The sequence below is a fragment of the Leuresthes tenuis genome, unplaced genomic scaffold (genome assembly GCF_036924035.1).
Source record: "Leuresthes tenuis unplaced genomic scaffold, fLeuTen1.0.hap1 SCAF_6, whole genome shotgun sequence".
Taxonomy (NCBI): domain Eukaryota; kingdom Metazoa; phylum Chordata; class Actinopteri; order Atheriniformes; family Atherinopsidae; genus Leuresthes; species Leuresthes tenuis.
This window is the reverse complement of record NW_027325360.1, coordinates 5,835,521-5,855,559: the sequence shown is the minus strand read 5'-3', so window position 1 is coordinate 5,855,559 and position 20,039 is coordinate 5,835,521. Positions and strand designations below refer to the sequence as shown.

Here is a 20,039-nt window from a genome sequence, read left to right as displayed (position 1 = left end):
GTCTGTGAGACACTGCAAACTGATGTATCATGACTCAGCAAATCCCTCTCTGAAGCCCAAAGATCTGCAAACACGTTCAGTTTGTATGATTTCTTATTTTAAAGTACCTCCTTCACTCCTCTTTTAAGTGGAGAAAAGAAATCGGATTTTTAAGATTATTTTATTCAGATGAAAGACGGAAAATAAAACAAGACTACATTTGTCAGCAGCAGAGTTTGATGTTTCTGCCTGTAAAAATTTTATCAGCGGTTCTTATTACCCATCATCTTCGTTGATGGTTTTCATGTTGATGGGACATGCCTTACTTAGTAGCATTTAGGTTATTTTAAGGCAATCCAGGACTCCAGTTGTTAGCTCTTACATATAACGAGCAGCACAAAAATAAGCAATGAACACGCTGCCGCTGTCAGCAATGATGACCGCATGAGCTTAAAGTGAAGATGATTAGTAATGCATTTTTCTACAGGTGGTCCACCTGTGGGTTATGATAAATCGCCCCCGTGTTCTGATCTGTCAAAATAACATACAGCTTCTTCTGTCATTGTAAAACATACATTTATGAAATAATAAGAATTATGGAGATCATCCACCACAATGTTCTCCCTGCTTTAAGAGAAACTTCCCAGAAAATACATTTGTGAACCAGAGTTGAGATGAATCTTTGATCTTTGCTCATATAAGTTAGCTAGCCCTGCGTGAGCTTGTTGCTACACACAACAAACCATGAGTGATGAGAGATTATGAGGAATCATACTTCTCGAGGTATCCACAGGTTACATACCCGAGGAAGACCTCTGCCAGCAGACATCGTCAGCATTGGCTCAATAGAATTACACAAAAACATTTGCCATTTGTGATAGAGATGCAGCCGGCATCCCACCACAGCCCTCAGGCTCTGACAGGAGGATCTCTCTGCTGGAGCCCACGATACTGTGGTGCCCTTCCTTTGTCTCAGCTGTAGAATCAGATCTATCTGTGCACATTTAGTCTGTTGTCTTTGGTCTAACTTGTAAGAAAAGAAACGATGAGCAAAAGATGAGCAATTAAGGTTTTGCTGTCACTCTGATTTGTTCATACTCAGAGCTCATGTTTACGAGAAAATATTTAGGATTTCATTCATTTTAAGAGAGTCGTTATCTCAGTTTTGTTCATTACTGTGATTCTGTTGGGACATTTTAAGATTAATTTCCATCAATTGAACTGATTTCAGTGAGAATAAAGTCTAAGTGATGTGTGACACCCTCTTGCTGCTGCTCTCTGTCCAGGTGAGGACGCCTCTCTGCCTCTCAGCAGCGGTGGCAGCTACCAGATTCTGGTCAACAACGTCTTCTACTTCACCCAGCGGGTGGTGGACAAGTTGTGGCAAGGCATGTTCAACAAGGACTCCAAGCTGGTGGTGGACTTCATTGTGCAGCTCATTGGACAGGTACACGCAAAGTAACCCCTGTCTATTAGTGGCCCCAGAACCGATTAGTTTCCAGATTTGATTTAAAAAGATATATCTATATAGATATATATGTGTGTGTGTCTGACATGGATCAGCGTGTGTCTAGAATTAGACTTTTTAGTAGTGTACATTCCTCAATCCTGTAGTCGCATAATGTTGCAGGAGGACTCCAAAGTTACAATAATTCTGATACTAAAATTGACTTCTGCTGCTCTTCTGGCTGTAGTCCTCTACCAGTTAATGCAGAAGCTGCACACACAGTAAATAAAAGAAGCAGCATTCACCTCAGTGCAGTGCTGTTGATGCATTTAGGGCCCGACTGGAAAACGGGTGTGTAAGAAGCCAGATGTTGCAGGTTCTTGACCTGTTTATATCATTTACTGAGCAGGTGCGGGAACTACAGGAGTTACCGTACAGGAACTGTGTGTTTGAGGTCCTCATAGAAGAAGCTAATGCAAAGCAGTAGAAAATAAAGCCATTGCTAAGGCTATGTATGGACTTTGTCTTATACGTTTTATGCATTGCATCTGAACTCACTTGTTGTGCGTGCAACAAGATTAGCAGATTATTCACTGAAATGAATCATTCAAGTCGTCATAATGTGCCTTTGTGTTCTGAAAATATCCTGATGTGATTAGTGGTGCTTATGGCCACCTACTTAATGCTGCGACACACAGCGGGAATTCTTTACCATAGATCTATGCAGTTAAATCAGATGTCTGGGGTTAGGGTTCAGAGCACTCTTTAGAGATACACTCAGGGAAGATGTGGACAGTGTAGAGTATTTCCTGTCTGTTTAAAGAACAGGTTATATCTTTAAAAAAGCCATGCATTTCAGGCATGCTTTAGGCTGCCTGTTACTGCATCATTCTGAGATGTCTTTTGGGTGCTGGGAAAATGCAGTCCAGGAGGAAGAAAGTAGAAGTCTTATGTCTGTGTTTGAGTCCTTGCCGTCAACAACCTACTAATGACTTAACAGAGTTCAGCTTGAGTAGCTCAAGCAAATCGTCTTTCTGCTGAACATTTTCCAGTGCAGCTTTATTCATATCCAACCTACAACAGCGTGACATGAGACTAACCTGCCAGATGTCTTACCTTGCTCTTGTTTGCTTGTTTTCGTCCTGCCCCTCCTCCTCCAGTCCAAGAGGCGTTCCCAGGGTCTCTCCCTCGACACCATCTACCACTGCCTGAACCGGACGGTTCTCTACCAGCTCTGTCGACCCCACAAGACGGTAGCTCAGCAGGTGGCCCTGCTGGACGCCCTGCGGGTCCTGACCGTCAACCGCAACCTGGTGCTGGGGCCGGGCAATCACGACCAGGACTTTGTGGCCTGTCTGGCTCACTGCTTCATCTGCCTGCACAGCGGGAGGTACGAAACATAAAACTGAAATCTGCAGGAGTTTGTGCTGAACTGTGCTTTTCTAAAACAGCCCAAAGGATAAATGTTGCTGCTAACAGCAGGTGTATATGTGGCCAGTGTGGCGATTTTAACTTAAAGAATGAGCTTCGATATCAACGCTCAGTATTTCGTGTGGCGCCGTCGCTGCGGCCCAACATTTGCAGAGACAACTACAGCAAATATAGTGTGCTGACTCGACCTCAAACTTACATAGACTCTGCAGAAACAGACCTGCAGCGGGTCTGTCTGCAGCAATAAAAGTCAGTATATTCAACCATTCACTGCACATGACCCACATTTAATCATATGGGGAATAAAATAAGTGAATATCTGAGCTCACTGGAAGTGTCAACCTTAAACCTACACACCGATCAATACTGATAGATGTTTAGCCTGCAGAAATACCAAGCCAAAGTTTTTATTTTAAAGGAAGGAAATAACATTGAGGGATTTGTTTATTTCTAAATTCATTAATTCATTTATGAAAACACTGCATGATCAGCAGAATCTTACACACAAGATACACATGATGAGTTACATTCGGATTTTAGATAATGCAGTCATTTATTTATATTTCATGTGTTTACATTGTATTTTTGCCATTAAATTTCCTTTTTTGGGACATTACTACACCTCCTTTATTTGTTATTCTCTGTGAGACTCGGACTCCATTTTGTTAGCCCACATGCCATCAGATTGTCCTGCTTGTGTGTGTCCTGCAGCAGGTAGGTATAGTTTCCAAAACTGCCGCAGGTGGGTAGAGACTGAATTTTCTTCCACGCTGGGAGTACAATATGCTTTAACGCGGCATGTCGTACCACCACAGAGAGCAGTCTTGGCTGCCGGAGAGGAGCCAAACAATCGATCTGTTCGTGTGACACCTTGCTCTCAGGTCTCTGCAGGAAACATGGATCCAAAGCTGGTGTGTGTTTGTCTCTGCAGTAGTGTGGAGGGCTTCGGTCTGGAGGCTGAGGCCAGGATGACAACCTGGCATGTCATGATGCCCACGGAGAACGAGGCCGATGGTACACACAGCCACGATGTCAGCGAGGGTGAGATACTGTTCAGTGTGTTAAAGTGGGGCCGTGAGTGCGTGCTGAATGAGTTCAACCCTACTGACTGTTAGTGAGTGTGTGGGAGGCTGAAATATATTTCAGTCATCCATATAAAAACACATTCAAGCATCCGTCAGTGATTATGTTTTCTGGTCCCGTGTGATCTTGGGACTTATCAGATGTGTCCCAAAGATTATACCAAAAAGATGATTTCAGTGTTTTGACTCATTATGAGGTAAAATGATGGCTGTTCCCCTTCTGCAGGGCGGCAGCTGCTGCTGAAGGCAGTGAACCGTGTGTGGACAGAACTGATGCACAGCAAGCGCCAGATGCTGGAGGACATCTTCAAAGTGTCTCTGCCCTGCAACGACAGAGGCCACGTGGATATCGCCACAGCCCGTCCAGCCCTGGAGGAGCCGGCCCTGAAGAGCTGGCAGAACCACCTGGGTGAGCGTTGCTGTGGAAACACACACTGAGAACAGAACACTTGGCCAGTTCTACCCGTTATCGCTGAGTTGCTGTCTTTCGTTTACCACCAAGTTTTTACCAAGTGTGCTAAATCAGACATTTTGGCGGAGAATCACATGCTGTTTGAGGTTTATTGGAACAAGTTCTTTTCTAAGAAGTGATTTGAGTAAAACTAGAGTGCTGTGTGGAAGAGGTATTGTTTCCTGGTGTAAGTAGAGACAGATGTATGAGAAGAGGTTAAAATCTACATGTGAACAGAGACTATCCCCTTCCCATCTTTTGGTTATTTCTTCAAAAGTTGTGGTCACAGGTAACTTTGGGCGCACACGTTCCGGTCCACATTTAGAAACGGAGCAACTTGAACGCATGTAGAGCAGTTTTCTACAGTGCTGTGCAAAAGTCTCCAGCTGCTGCTTATTTCTCTATATTTTGCTTTTACACAGCCCAGACCTTCTTGTAATTTTCTCAAGTGGTCTTGAGCAATAGTTCTCCAGGCTTTCCAAAGGTCTTTTAAAGCTTTCAGTTGGACATTGGACACTCATTTTCAGTCCAGTCCTTATACAGAACCATTTTCAGGGGAGAGTTGTTGATTCTTATTTCATGTTTATTCTTTTTATCTAACCTTCAGGACATAAAAACTCTTCATTTTAAATGTTCTTTTCCAAGAATGTCCTGGCCAAGATAGCTCAGCAATGTTTTGTTTTTTTACCAAACAGACATACTAGGAGGGCTTCTTTGGAATGAAGACAATAACTTTTCATTCAACCCTACTTCTTCTTTGGAGGTCTTAAGACTTTAAGACTTCTGCCCAGAGAGAGTAAAAAAACTTATAGGTTTCCATCTTCAACATTAAAGATCTGATCTTTTTCACTCTCCAGAAGCTTTCTGTGTCATTAGATTTAATTACTGATTACATTTTTCCATGACTGAATGAATGTGGTGGACGTTTTTGCGCTTCCTTCCTAATACCTCTGATGAGAAATGAAATAGAGACCCACATTTTCAGGGTCCCAATAATAAACTATATGTGAATGTATAAAACACATGGATTATGAGCTTTTTTGTCTTCAGACAAAAATACCTTTTCCATCATTGAAAAACATGAAACTCAGATTCTGGTTTGTCACCAGAACCTAAACGCAGCATGCATTTGTAGATCTGTAATGAGCCATCCGTCAATACGCCACACACACAAATGCAAGCTGCTGCGTTCTTAAATATAATCTGAACAAGCCACACGTTCACACATGATCATCAGTTGTTACGATCGGGAAACATTTCTGGGAAAGGATCTCACCGCTGCAGCCTCTTTCTTGAAAGTGAGGACTGTTACGGTGGCTTACTGTTAAATAAAAATCACTAACTGGGACACTTCTTCCATCTGCTCTCCTCTCAGCTCATGAGAAGAAGTACATCAGTCGTGGTGAAGCTGTAGCACCGGCAACCCAGTCCAAACTGTCCAGAGTCAGCAGCAACTTCGGCCTCTCCAAGCTGACCGGCGTCCGCCGCAACAAGAAGGAGAACAGCCTAAACAAGAACAGCCCGTCGGCACAGGTATACAGCAAGCCAACTGACAAGGCTCTTCAAGGTCATGTTCCTCAGCTCTGATTGGTTACGGTTGTGTATCTCTGATCAACAGGAAACTTTCCAGTGGATGTTCACACACATCGCAGTTGTTCGAGACCTGGTGGCCATGCAGTACAAAGAATATCAAGAGGTACTCGCAGTGGCTTCACAAAGAACTCGACCCTGATGATCTGTGTCAGCGCAGACGCTCTGTTAGATAACACTGCAGACACGATGTTCCTGCAGGACAGTCAAGCACTCAAAAAAACACAGTGCAGCTACTTTTTCACAGCCCAGAGTTTCAGCCGTGGCTGCATTCATGATTCATAGCAGCTTTTTAAAGTGACTCACCACTCATGCTTTATCCATCCCGTCCTTCTCACAGCGGCAGCAGAACGCCCTCAAGTATGTGACTGAAGATTGGGCGTCCATCGAATACGAACTGCTGCGGGAGCGAGGCCTCTGGGGCCCGCCCATCGGCTCCCACCTGGACAAGTTTGTGCTGGAGATGACGGAGGGACCCTGCCGGATGAGGAAGAAGATGGTCCGCAATGATATGTTTTACATCCACTACCCATACATTCCTGAGACGGAGACAAACAGCAACTCGGCACAGGTATTCACCTTCAAAGCTGGATATTACGTTCCCATGAAACCTATTTTAGCTAAAGTACACATTCCTAAAAAGTCAGGAGAATTCAGCTTAGCTTTTCCTTTCTCACCTTTTAATTAATGATGGTGCAGACAAAAACAAAAAGACTTCTTGTGTATTATTTTATCTTTACATTTTTGAAGAAATAACTTCCTCTCTTTGGCCTTAACCTCATCCGTTCCCCTTTGGTGTAACAAGCATTTTCTTGAAGTGGAGCTCCTGCGCTGTCACGTGAGGAGGTGACACAAACAGCCGACGGCTTACATTTCCTGGCACCACCCTGACACATTTAGCTTTGTTTTCTCGCTGTTTGTTTGTCTGTGTCCTTTTCCCCTCCGTGACCGTAGGACAGTTCAGATGAAGACTGCGCGCATGCACAGTTGGGTGTACTTTCATTTCAAATGCCCCAATGTGTCGACAATGCGAGGAGGACTGTGGTTAGAAAAACTTTTCTTGTGATTTTAAAGAGATAATGCGTACAAATAGAATTAGAGACCAAAACCATGAAAGAATAAACCTTACTGATGCCACACAGAGGTGTTTTCTAGGATTTTATGACCCCTTAATGAAAAGACATTTCAGATTCCTTCTGATGAGAATTTACCAACTCATGGTCTCTTCGTGAGCCAATGAAATTAAGTTCGAAGCCCGAGGCCTCGTACCTAATAAATAATTCAGTCCTGCTCAGGAAGTAGTTGTGTTGAAGTCATGCATAAGGTGTTTTATGAAGTCACGCATTTGAATACTATTACTGTTCATTTGCCTTTGATTTTTAAGTGTTTTGGCCCATTAATTTTGACAGCTCTGCTTCGCTCAAGGCCTCAAATGCAGCAGATGTCCCCCTTTAACATTTTTCCACTTGATCTGGAGTTTCTAGTAAAGTCTTAAAGGTTCCAAGCATTCAGGGACTCGTCTTTTCAACCAGACAAACATTGTGTGTTATAGCATCACACACAGGAGCCTCATATTAAGCTGCAGCAGGCAGCTAATCTGAAATTAAAGGAGATGTTTTTTGGAGGAAACAGATGTGACACGAATGATCCAAATCATTCATAAAGTTACCTGTTGAAAAGATATCAGCGTAGTACCTTACTAAACAGTTGCCACTTCATATCAAGACTCAAGCGTAGTCGTGAACATGTCATATCATCGAAATTTTAGTCCGCTGAGGTTTCCTTTCCGGCTTTACATCCAGGGTGTGACTTCTTTGTTGTCATCACTTTCATCCTTCCTCTGTTTGCATTCTCCAGCCCCCCCTCCCTCCTCTGGTGCCCCTAGTCCCCTCAGCTCTTGCTGGGGTCCTTGACCATGCCCAGGTATCTTCCCCTTGGATGAAATAATTCAGCTCTCTGGTTTGGCTGCATGATCGTAACAGACATGTTTAGAAATCAGCACATGGAGCAGAAAACTGGTGTGACTTCATTCGCCGCGACGCATCAGAACGGCTTGCTGTGACATCACTGATTCTGCTGGAGACAGGAATGCAACCCAGCGAGAGTGAAACTGTTTCCTTGTCTTGATCTATAGTTGCACTGCATTTCTGCTCTGTGTGATTCAGTTTTCATCAAAAGTCTTACCTCGCAGAAGCAACACAGTTAAAACTCCTAAAAGATTAGCAGTTGCTGTGTCTGCACATATATTTTGCTGTGATTTTAAGAGAAGTGTCAGGAACAGCAAATCTGTAGAAAAGTACCATCTTTGAGAAGGAAGCCTTTACAACTCTAACCAAACTAACCTTGACTTCAGATCTTGTCGTATAGTTTTGCCTGTTTTGCATGAAGGTAATTTGTTAAAATTTTAAAACTAACAGGCAGAGGCTGTAATGAAAAAGGGGTATTTTTTAAATATGAACATAAGACGAGCTATTCTCAGTGCCACTTTATGCATTGCTGCACAACCTCATCTCCGTCTCACTCCTCTCCAGAAGCCTCAGCGTTACCGGCGAGCCATCAGCTACGACAGTAAGGAATACTACGTGCGTCTGCTGTCTGGGAATCCTGGCATGTACCAGCATTCTGTGGAGCACAACACGGAGGGGGAGACCACACAACACGAGCCAGAGCACGGAGAGGACACCATCGCTCGAGTCAAAGGTAAAACACAACACCGGAGATACAGTGCGTGTAGCTTTTTAAGGCTTTCACATGTCCGCCGCCTGATTCTTTCATGCGAGGAAAAGTTAAAAGTCTCTGCAGATCTTTGTTTGGTTTCTTGGTCTCTTCTTCAGCCACAACTGCTCCAGCATTGTTCCGTGTAGAAATTGTATCGCCCCATTTGTCTCTGCTCTGCAGGCCTGGTGAAGGCTCCTCTGAAGCGGTCTCGGTCCACAGCGGACGGCGCAGATGAGGACAGTCAGGAGCAGCTCCAGGAGCAGCTGTTGGAGTCAGGAGGCCCGGAAGAGGAGCAGAGGACCGACAACACGTCACTGCTGCGTCTCCTGGAGGAGGGAGAGAAGGTCGGAAAGTAGCACACATGCACACTTTTAATTTGGGTGCAGGATTAAAAATCTCTGGGAACTTTCAGTGCAGTAGTGAATGTGTTAAAATTGCTATAAATATGCAGTCCCTGTGAATAAAACCAAATGAAAAGGTGACACCTTAACACACAGATGCGTAAAACCCGATGCAAACAGATTATAGATGATCACACACACCTCTGAAATTTCACGTTTGTGCAGTTGTGCTCATATTCTTATCTCTCTAATTTGATTAAGTGGTACAAAGTACAATAAAGGGTGTCCGGTCCTGGGATTTTTTCTGATGCACAGTGGTTTTGAAGGAGAGAATTATTGTTAAAGTGGAACATTAAAACTCTTCTGCTGAGTTTTATTACTTTTTTTTATTGGCTGCACAGATTTATTGACTGAAAAGTAACAAATGAGTAACTTTAAACAAGAGGAAGACATAAAGTGACAAACTGCTGTGGTGCTTCTCATCTCAGACCAGATGTTTGTGACAGTCTCAAAGTCGTGTGTTTGGAAAATGGATAAAAGATAAAAGAATCTAGGCTTAGTTGTATGTGAGGTGATGACTTACCTCTTTGATCATATTCATTGTTTTTCACTGCAGATCTTTTATTTACAAAGAAAACCATGGAAGTATTTCTCATTAAAATATCCAGTAAATCTACTGTGGGAAAATGATCTGCACCACGCTGTCTCACCAGCAGTCACTGGCACAGCAGGAAATTCCCACTGCAGACTTTTGCCAGCAGGAAAACAATCCAGTGACTTTTTTTTTTTTTTGTTGTTGCCTTCCCTAAACTTCGCTGATTAGCTGATGCCTGTGTCTCCCGTCCATTGTTCCAGATTCAGCACATGTACCGCTGTGCCAGAGTACAGGGTCTGGACACCAGCGAGGGTCTGCTGCTGTTCGGGAAAGAGCACTTTTACGTCATCGACGGCTACACCATGACCGTGTCCCGGGAGATCAGGGACATCGACACCCTGCCGCCAAAGTAGGTCCATGCCTCTGTATCTGTGGCTTTATATCCTGGCCAGGACAACTGTAAGGGCTGCAACTGCTCAGAACGTTGTGAAGCTGCCGCCAACAGACGGCACGGTGACGCTTCTTTTCTTGAAGGATGACATCATCCCTCTGGACACTGCAGTGGCAGCCTCTACTGCTGGGATGATGTAATGCAGCTGATGGAGCATGCGTTGTTGGGCTCAGCAAAGCTTTTTACATATTTATCTTTTTAGGGAGTTCTGCTTTTTCCTTTGAGACATCATTGGAAAACAGCCAAAAAAAAGGAAAGAACGACTGCTAGCAGATGGCTGCTAGATTTAGTCGTGTTCCCCTCTGGTCCTTTAGTCTTTTATCCTCTATGTAGATGCCACACCATCCTGTAAATCCAATGCATTTTGTTCTAAAGGGGTAAACTGTTGAGTTAATTAGCTGGATGCTTATTTAACTTCAAATCGAAATACCAACTTTTCTTTTTAATAACAGACATCAAGACATTTAAAGCAATTTAGATCGAAATTAAAGACACTCTACCAGGCATAGCATTCAGCTTTTTTCATTTATGACTAAACATTTGTCGTTTTATCATGTGAACCTGAGCCCTTGTGGTGAAATGATTGTGTTGTATGTCCAGTTTGCACGAGGCCATCATTCCCAGAGGAGCCAGACAAGGCCAGAGCCAGCTGAAGAGAACCTGCAGCATCTTCGCCTACGAGGACATTAAGGAGGTCCATAAGAGACGCTACCTGCTGCAGGTCAGCACGCATGCACACACACACACACACACACACACACACACACACACACACATAGAAGTATGCTCAGTCACAGTTAACATGCTCATTTAAAGGCACGTGACTTTATTTAAATTATATTAAGAGCTACTGTTTTGCTCATACTGTTTAGTGCCGCTGTACCTGTTTTCACCTCCTGACTGAAACACTTGTTGAAATGGTGAATTTGGCTGCAGCTTTCAATGCTTTGCATAAATCACACCACTTTCTAAAAGGGAAATACGATATATGGTGATTTAGATCAGTAACAGAAGAAATGCCTGCACTATAAACTTCCCTACCAAAGCAGAAGCAGTGTGGTCTGTGGGAGGGAATAACTCACTTTGTCTTGTTCTCTGTGACTTTGCAGACCATTTACAAGCTCAATAAGCCGCATAACACACTGAAGGAAAAGGGACACCTCAAATAGCGTATTATGGCCTCTTTTAATCAACACAGACCTCTCGAATATCAGGATTTAGAAGAAGTTTACATTGAGTTTTGAGTAGCTTATAAAGTCCCTGCAGCACTAATCTTTCTCTCACAACCTATGATGTTGTGTGCTTTCTTCCTTCAGCCAATGGCAGTAGAAGTCTTCTCAGCGGATGGCAGGAACTACTTGTTGGCCTTCCAGAAGGGGGTCCGCAACAAAGTTTATCAAAGGTACTGAATACAAATGCAAAATGAGCTCCACACTGCTGATTAAGAACTCAACAATACTGAATAACTGAATTACAAGCAGCAGTTTGGTGCATTTTACTTGCAGAAGATTGCAGTGGTATTCACTATAATGCCAGTGTTGTCCTTTTTGTACGCAGTGTAAATTCAACAACCTGATGTGTCATTCCCTGCAGGTTCTTGGCGGTCGTGCCGTCACTGGCTGACAGCTCAGAGTCGGTTTCAGGCCAGAGGCCCAACACCAGCGTCGAACAAGGGTGAGCCTTCCTTACAACTCAGACAGGGCTCCTTTATCTGAAAGTTTTACCTGCACTTTACTCTCTGTGCTCTATTATTCCTGGTGTTAAATGCTTTTTCACACAGAACAAATTGGGGGTTCTGCAGTAATTAATCAAGTTAATAACCCAGGAAGAAAATGAAAGCACACCAAGCAACATTTATCAAATGCAGATATAATTTTCATGTTAATAAGCATTCCTAATGATGTCTTCTCTGCTGGTTTGTCAGATCCGGACTTCTCAGCACGCTGGTTGGTGAGAAGTCAGTGACTCAAAGATGGGAAGTAAGAGCCAGGATTAACTTCTTGTTAATTTCAACAACATAAAGAGCATTTCTGTCATACTCAGATGAACTCATCCAGAACCTCACCTCACTGATGAGTGTGTATTCTCTGTTCCAGCGGGGAGAGATCAGCAACTTCCAGTACCTGATGCATCTGAACACATTAGCAGGACGCTCGTACAACGACCTGATGCAGTATCCCGTCTTCCCCTGGATCCTGGCTGACTATGACTCAGAGGTGGCTGAGCATTTCATTCTCTGGGGTCTAATATTGCAATAAAAAACAGCAGATACCACTGAAATATAGTTGTTCATGATCGAGTTGTGTTTGACATTCAGGAACTGGACCTGAACAACCCCAAGACATTCCGCAACCTCGCCAAGCCAATGGGCGCCCAGACGGACGACCGTCTGACGCAGTACAAGAAGAGGTACAAGGACTGGGAGGACCCCAACGGTAAGACCACACAAAGAAGTCAACACACTGCATTCACTAAGCGAGGGGGTTTAAGTTCGGTCAACTGTATTTACAGGCTTTAAAACTACAAGAATTAGGAAAATATTTAATTTCAAGCAGTCTCACTTCCATTTTTTGCATTTTTGGTTGTTTTAATCTGGCAAAGAACAAATATTTCAGACTTTGCCTTTTTGATGCCTCAGTAACTGATAATGTTAGATATTATCTGTGCATGTAAGATGTCATTTAGAACTTCAGTGTCAGTAAAAATATTGTTTTCTGTCACTCCAGGTGAAACACCAGCATACCACTACGGCACCCACTACTCTTCAGCCATGATTGTGGCCTCTTATCTGGTCCGGATGGAACCCTTCACACAGATTTTCCTCAGACTTCAGGTTTGGTCGTCACTTCTATTTTCAATTGAGTTTATGTGACGTCATAAAGTCTTCTCTTTCAAGTCACAGAAAGATTGATTCAGTAAATTTCTTTTTTAAAGGCAGGCGTAAGTGTGATGGAAATGATTTTTATCCTCTTTGTGTTTACCAAAAGTAACCACAGACACAGTTTTAGTGAGCAGAAAATTCAAGGTGACGAGCCGCTGACGGTCTCTGTGTCTGGACCAAGGAGTGAAACCATCTGTGTGTTTGTGTGATTTCCAGGGAGGTCATTTTGACCTGGCTGACAGAATGTTCCACAGCGTGCGTGAAGCCTGGCTGTCTGCCTCCAAACACAACATGGCTGACGTCAAAGAGCTCATCCCGGAGTTCTTCTATCTGCCAGAGTTTCTGCTCAACTCCAACAACTTCGACCTGGGTGAGCATCGGAGAGTTTGATTTAAGATGGCTCATAAAAGCACAAAACTCCACCAAGACTGTTGAATGAATTGATATTGATGTTTCCTGCTTGTGTTGCTTGATGCACCAGGTGCTAAACAGAACGGCACCAAGCTGGGTGACGTCATCCTCCCACCGTGGGCTAAGGGCGACCCCCGGGAGTTCATCAGAGTCCACAGAGAGGTAGAGAAATGCCACTCGTGACAGTTACAGTCTGAGTATTGAAGTCACCATAACCTTCAAGCTTTTCTTGCCCCGGTTTTCAGGCACTGGAGTGTGACTACGTCTCTGCCCACCTTCACGAATGGATCGACCTGATTTTCGGCTACAAGCAGCAGGGGCCGCCGGCTGTGGAGGCCGTGAATGTCTTCCACCACCTGTTCTACGAGGGTCAGGTGGACATCTACAACATTAACGACCCCCTCAAAGAGACGGCCACCATAGGATTCATCAACAACTTCGGACAAATCCCCAAACAGGTTAGACACTGGCTAATGTCTGAATATTAGCTACCACTATCACAGGCTGACAACCCTACAAATTTATTGTTGGTTCTATATTTTTCTACCAGTTAAATACAACCAGCCATGTAAAAAAAGGGTTGGTTACCTGGCAATCTTGCCTTTGTTTGGCTTTTAACAATTGAAGAGGTCTCACAATTGTTGATGTGTGTGTTTCAGCTGTTTAAGAAGCCCCATCCTCCTAAACGGGTACGCAGCAAAGCCAACGGCGAAGTAACAGGCGTTCCTCCGAACTCCAACAGCGACAAGATCTTCTTCCATCATCTGGACAATCTCAGACCTTCTCTTGCGCCTGTTAAAGGTTCTTTCTCTTTCACTTGCGAGCAGTTTGAAAACATATCAATGTTTCCCTACCCCCAGCTATTTACTTGTCACTGACTGTTTCTTTACTGTAAGGGACTTTTTGGAAACTTAGACGTTGCTATAGAAACATGCAAAGTCTTTCTGCAAGAAACATACAATAAATGTCCAAACAATAGCAGCCACTGAGTGGGTGTTGGTATTTGTGTCATTTGTTTTTTTATTTAAATATGCCTTTGCTTTCTCAGCTTAGCCAGACAGAAATTTCTGTGTTTTTCCTACACTGTAGACATGTTAATAGTGTCATGGCTTGTAGCTTTTGTCAGGCTTGTTTGGGTTTGGATGCAGAGGGAGAATCTGGTAACCTTTCAACTAGCTTGAGGGAGTTTTCTTCTTCAAACTGTGGACCCAGTGCATTCTGCATGCATTAAAACTTCACGTATCATAGATTCTCCTCTCTGGGGCAGGAATCTTGTTGATACTGTAAAGATCTTATGTTAATTCTGTTTAAATGGCTTTCTTTAGACTCAACTCTCACATATTTCTTTGTATTTGCCTCGTTCAGAGCTGAAGGAGCCCGTGGGACAGATCGTGTGCACTGACAAGGGCATCCTCGCTGTAGAGCAAAACAAGGTCTTGGTTCCACCCACCTGGAGCAAGACCTTCGCCTGGGGCTACGCTGATCTCAGCTGCCGTCTGGCTAACTATGAATCAGACAAGGTCAGTGGTAACAGTCGTGCCAACAGTCTGTTCCTCAGAGGTTTAAACTCTTTCTAAGCCCCAACCTCTTGTTGAACAGACTTTAACTGTTTTACATGTGGTGTAACACAGTATAAGACGATCATGCGTGCACTGCTCTTGCTCTTATTGTCTTTATAGTCACAAAATGTGTATTCGGCATCGTTGCTGACTTTGTCTTCAGAGTTAATGAATCAGGACTTCTAGTCTTCTAATTTTAGGAGCTGTGAATTTTCAGCAATGCCCCTGCCAACATGGATGACTGCAGGTTTTCTGCTGATATCACTTTGAAACTGCCAAGTGAATGTGAAGTATTCTACACCGCACTATTTCCCCCTGCTGGTGCTCGAACAAAAGTGCAGGTTCTGCTCTGCTAGAGGCCTCAAATACAGTCCAACTGCATCTCAAGTGACACCAAAAACTGCCTCTTTAGCTTTTTAAGTTGAAGCAGAGTGTGCCAGTTTTTTTCCGACTGCAGGTTAGAAGCTTGTAGTTCTAATATAACTGTAGAGCTTATTACCGTCAAAAAAGTTATTTATGTTGAGATAACAAAGCAAGTGTTTTGTTTTTTTTACTATTTTCTAAATGCAAGACAACAAGAGAGTTTCCTCTCCTCGCTGTCAGACATCAGAGGTGGTCTGAATGTGAAGATGGCATCTTGATCTGTAGCAGCTGATAAAAGCTGCTAATATCAGATGGCAAACAGGGCCAGCTTGATGTCTTTAAATGTGCTTTATTTGAGCGGCTGCAGGCTGAAACAGAAAAGGAGTTGGTCGCCATCTCATCCTCGCTGTGTTTTCTGGTCTAATGACTTCAGCAAACAAGACTTGCATTCATGATTTGACATACTGTTCAGTTATGGATGACCCCATGATCATTCAGCCATCATAAAAGCTTAGAATCAAGTATGATCAAACAACCAGCCACTTGTTTATAGATTTCTTCATAATTGTCCTGTGATTTAAAAAACAAGAGCAATGCGATGAAATCATCCATTACCACAAAGAAACAGATGACTCAATGATCAACTGCAGCATGGAAATAGATGGCAGCAGCTGTTATGACATCAGTTCAGAGGTTCCTCATTCTAGTCTCTTTTTATGTTCTTATCCTGAATGATACGTTTCTCTGTCAGTCTTCTCAAGACTCTCAAACACTTTTCAGTAGAAACCAGTGGCTGTGTTGATCAGGGTGCGAAAGCCTTAGTTTTTGAGACACAGACACATGGGATGCCTGAAAAACCCTGAACCATCCGCTGATCTTTGGCCGTGAACTTCCTTCTTGTCTCAGGCGTTGGTGGTGTACGAGTGCCTGTCAGAGTGGGGTCAGATCCTCTGTGCCATATGTCCAAACCCCAAGCTTGTCATCACCGGTGGCACCAGCACGGCCATCTGTGTGTGGGAGACGGGAACCTCCAAGGAGAGGGCCAAGTCACTTACTCTCAAACAGGTAAACAAACACAGAAACTTATCTCTCCGACTCTCCTGTAGCATGTTTTCCTGCCTGCAACATTAAAGGCAAGAGGAATCTAAAGATGACACTTCATAGAAACCAGAAAAGGCTTTGATTTCCTTCACTTCATTTCCCTCAATGAAGTGAGCTAAAGGTGATCAAATGTTTCAGTTCCGTCCGTTTTCTCTTGTCATAGGCGTTACTTGGCCACACGGATGCTGTAACATCTCTGACAGCATCATCAGCGTACCATATAGTCGTTAGCGGCTCCCGGGATAGAACGTGCATCATCTGGGACCTCAACAAGCTTTCCTTCGTCACACAGCTCAGGGGACACCGGGCGCCCGTCTCTGCCCTGTGCATCAATGAACTGACGGTGAGTCGGATCTCAAACGTCACATCTGTCACTCACCAAACAAACGGTCCCACATGTATGTAATTCTGTTCCAACACAGTGCTTATTAACTGTGGGTCACAGGTAATGTCTCATCTCCTGTTGCGGTTGCGTTGATTCCAGGATAGACGTGATGGAAGGGTTTGTGTGTTTGCAGGGGGACATCGTGTCCTGTGCAGGCACCTACATTCATGTGTGGAGCATTAACGGCAGCCCCATCGCCAGCGCCAACACCTTCACCGGCCGCAGCCAGCAGATCCTGTGCTGCTGCGTGTCCGAGATGAACGAGTGGGACACGCAGAACGTCATCGTCACCGGCCACTCAGACGGCGTTGTCAGGGTAACCGAACCCACTTTGATCTTACACAATACCATCATTACTAACTGTACATTGTCGCGCCATCTTTTTGAACCAATAGCTCTTCAAATGCTGCTGCTGAGATGCTTTGTAGATAAAAGTGTTGCATAAGACCTTCTTCTCCTTTTCTCTTACATAATATAATTGTGGTCAAAAATGTTTTGCAGTTTTGGAGAATGGAGTTCCTTCAAGTCCCAGAAACTCCTGCTCCAGAGCCGGTGGAACCCGATGTTCCTGACTGCTGTGGTGACGAGAAGATTGGTGAGTCAGCTGCTGGATCAGTGGATGGCTTTCTTTTGATCAGTCTTCCCAGTCACAGTTAAGGTGTGATGGTGTTTGAAGAATGAATTTGTTCAACTTCTCTTGGTCCCTCAGAAGGCGGTGAGAGTCATAACGGTGACGACGACAGCAGCGAGTCAGATGGAGATGAGCCCAGTCTGAGTCAAGAACCCAGAGCGCCACGCAACCCCTCGACCGGCGGCGGCGGCAGCCAGCCGGGCAGCGCTCTCCACAGACCCAGAGGTACCCAGCTTCACTTCCGCTTAAGAACAAAACCGAGGAAGTTGAGGAAATTCTAATGTGTTTAGCACATTTTAGTTAATTTTGTCATCCACATGTGAATAGTTTTACAATACTAAGAAATTCAAATATTTTTATGGACCGAGTCGAGCATAGATTTGCTCAGCCTCAGTGATGATAACAAAGAGAGGAAAAACCTTTTAGCCTTGTATCGATATTATTCCATCATATGATCCCAAGAAAAGCCATGCATTTCTGTTTAATTATTTTACAGCATTTTAAACAACACATTCACATCCACTTCAACTTCCCCAGTGTTTTTTATAATTATTTGTGATCTATGGCATAAAAAACATTCTGTAAGTCATTGAAAATACCAAATAACAGCTTTCTTTCATTTTCACCTGCTTTGGATATTCATCTCCATTAAAGCATCGGTCGTTCTTCTGTTTTGTTGTGTTGATAACATCAGCTTCAGTTTGACCCACTTTTTTAACTCTTTAAAAACAAATACCCATAAGGTCCGTCAGCCCGAGCAGGAGCATCGTGGTCCATGGACAGCGGCTCTGACGACTCTCACCGCTGGTCAGACACCCTCAGCATCGACGAGAAGGATGGCTTTGTGTTCGTCAACTACTCGGAAGGCCAAAGCAAAGGCCCTCACCCTCACCCTCACCCTCATCCTCACCCACACCCGTCTTATGCAGGCCAGGGCTCAGTGCCTCAGCCTCTCCATCCCTCTGCCATGGAGGCACGAACGTATAACCAGCTCCGGGCAGGTCGGTGTGCGATGAACTGATATTCATGACATGTTTTTTTCATCTTTTACGCTTTTTAAGAGAACAGCATAAACTGCGAAGAGAAGTAGTTTGCTTCACTGATCTAATGGCAATGTTTGTTCACAGGCCACAGATGGGAGCGCCAGCTGGTCTTCCGGAGCAAACTCACCATGCACACGGCGTTTGATCGCAAGGACAATGCTCACCCAGCTGAGATCACCTCCCTCGCCATCTCCAAGTAAGACAGCCGAGTGAGACCGAACTAAAAAAAGAGCCTCTTCTTTATAGTCGAATGAAGACATGAGAGACCTAGTGTAGTAATCTGCCTGCTTACGTTAAAGACACTCACTCCACTGCCTCTCACCTTTCTCTTTCCTAAACATCCTCCATCTCTCTGTGCTTTGTGCAGGGATCACAGTAAGATCCTGGTTGGAGATTGGCGCGGCAGGGTGTTCAGCTGGTCAGTGAGCGATCAGCCTGGCCGTTCAGCAGCTGACCACTGGGTGAAGGACGAGGTGGTGGACAGCTGCTCCGGCTGCACGGTTCGCTTCTCCCTTACCGAGCGACGCCACCACTGCAGGAACTGCGGGCAGCTTTTTTGTCAGAAGTAAGATCATTGCAGCACCATTTTTTATTCATGAGGAAGCTTTTAGGTCATTGTCATACAGAAAAATGTAAGAATGGAAAGCATGTGTCAGAATGCTGCCCTAAGTGTACATATGCTGTTGAAGAACAGGGTTTACACCTGAGTTCTGTATCCACTCTGAAACCCTTGCCACTCTTTTATGATACTGCAGTGATAGATTTATTGAGTTGTATGTATTTCATTTCTCTCATTCCCTTCCATATGGGCAGAGCTGTTAAATGGTTTGCCCTTCAGCCTATGTTTTTGATCTCATCTAATTTAATTCTGGTGTTCCCCGGGCTCAAGACCTTGTTATTTTGTCTTTACACACTGTTAAACTCTGCAGCCAGAGTCGTTTATATTTCCTCGAAAAGATTCGGACCATTTGCAGTCAAAGTAGCTTCTTTGAGTCTTTTATTTTTGATTGAGAAACAAAGACCCCAGAGAACAATGAGCAGAGTTGCATCACGACAGTCATGAGACTGAACAGGAAGTGCAGGGAGGTGGGTTGCTGAAGAGGCATCAAATGTAGGCTAAAGCAGTTGGAACAGAGCTCTCTGAACGAGGGAAGCAGTTGATCAGTCGACTCATCTGGGCTGTCATTGAGTTCAGATGACGTACTAAAGGGATTGGGGATTCACTTGGTTCTGATCTGCAGCCGTGCTGCCACCAGGTGTCATTTAATCCTACACACTGCTCCTTCAAATATTTCTTTGGTGACACTTCAGAAATGCAGAAATTCTTCTTATTTTTATTGAGTTCAGTTGGAACAAAAGTCTGATTCTTTACTTATAAGCTCTCAGCTGGATCTGAGAACTCGTGGAAGCTTTATGTTAGGATGTGTTGGTTATTATATTTCTTTAAAATCGGTAACAACACAGCATACATACTGATGTGCCGCTCCGAGCGGAATTAAAGATGCGTTTCGTGAAGTTGTAAATCTCACGGCTGTATTTGTTTTTCCTCCATCTCTCCGTGCCCCTGCCTTCTTCTCCCA

General features: G+C 44.1%; 2 protein-coding genes across 7 annotated transcripts in view; one reads left to right on the top strand and one right to left on the bottom strand.

Moving 5' to 3' along the window:
- Positions 1–20,039, bottom strand: part of bmp3 (bone morphogenetic protein 3) — a 458,962-nt gene that overhangs the window by 216,514 nt on the left and 222,409 nt on the right. The gene's annotated exons all lie outside the window — the stretch shown is intronic.
- The window catches only part of wdfy3 (WD repeat and FYVE domain containing 3), an 85,972-nt gene that overhangs the window by 62,631 nt on the left and 3,302 nt on the right, over positions 1–20,039 (top strand). For 5 of the 6 annotated variants that reach the window (XM_072387311.1, XM_072387312.1, XM_072387308.1 and 2 more), the window contains 30 exons: positions 1,266–1,426; positions 2,587–2,816; positions 3,789–3,898; positions 4,166–4,348; positions 5,766–5,923; positions 6,009–6,086; positions 6,321–6,551; positions 8,512–8,680; positions 8,879–9,042; positions 9,895–10,043; positions 10,686–10,806; positions 11,402–11,487; positions 11,679–11,759; positions 12,010–12,064; positions 12,182–12,301; positions 12,403–12,520; positions 12,812–12,918; positions 13,183–13,336; positions 13,448–13,539; positions 13,623–13,835; positions 14,037–14,178; positions 14,743–14,897; positions 16,206–16,364; positions 16,564–16,743; positions 16,919–17,101; positions 17,287–17,380; positions 17,495–17,641; positions 18,160–18,417; positions 18,544–18,655; positions 18,827–19,024. In XM_072387311.1, the coding sequence (XP_072243412.1) occupies positions 1,266–1,426; positions 2,587–2,816; positions 3,789–3,898; positions 4,166–4,348; positions 5,766–5,923; positions 6,009–6,086; positions 6,321–6,551; positions 8,512–8,680; positions 8,879–9,042; positions 9,895–10,043; positions 10,686–10,806; positions 11,402–11,487; positions 11,679–11,759; positions 12,010–12,064; positions 12,182–12,301; positions 12,403–12,520; positions 12,812–12,918; positions 13,183–13,336; positions 13,448–13,539; positions 13,623–13,835; positions 14,037–14,178; positions 14,743–14,897; positions 16,206–16,364; positions 16,564–16,743; positions 16,919–17,101; positions 17,287–17,380; positions 17,495–17,641; positions 18,160–18,417; positions 18,544–18,655; positions 18,827–19,024 (4,408 nt within the window). The remainder of the gene's footprint in view (positions 1–1,265; positions 1,427–2,586; positions 2,817–3,788; positions 3,899–4,165; positions 4,349–5,765; positions 5,924–6,008; positions 6,087–6,320; positions 6,552–8,511; positions 8,681–8,878; positions 9,043–9,894; positions 10,044–10,685; positions 10,807–11,401; positions 11,488–11,678; positions 11,760–12,009; positions 12,065–12,181; positions 12,302–12,402; positions 12,521–12,811; positions 12,919–13,182; positions 13,337–13,447; positions 13,540–13,622; positions 13,836–14,036; positions 14,179–14,742; positions 14,898–16,205; positions 16,365–16,563; positions 16,744–16,918; positions 17,102–17,286; positions 17,381–17,494; positions 17,642–18,159; positions 18,418–18,543; positions 18,656–18,826; positions 19,025–20,039) is intronic. The other variant, XM_072387309.1, reaches the window with a different exon arrangement.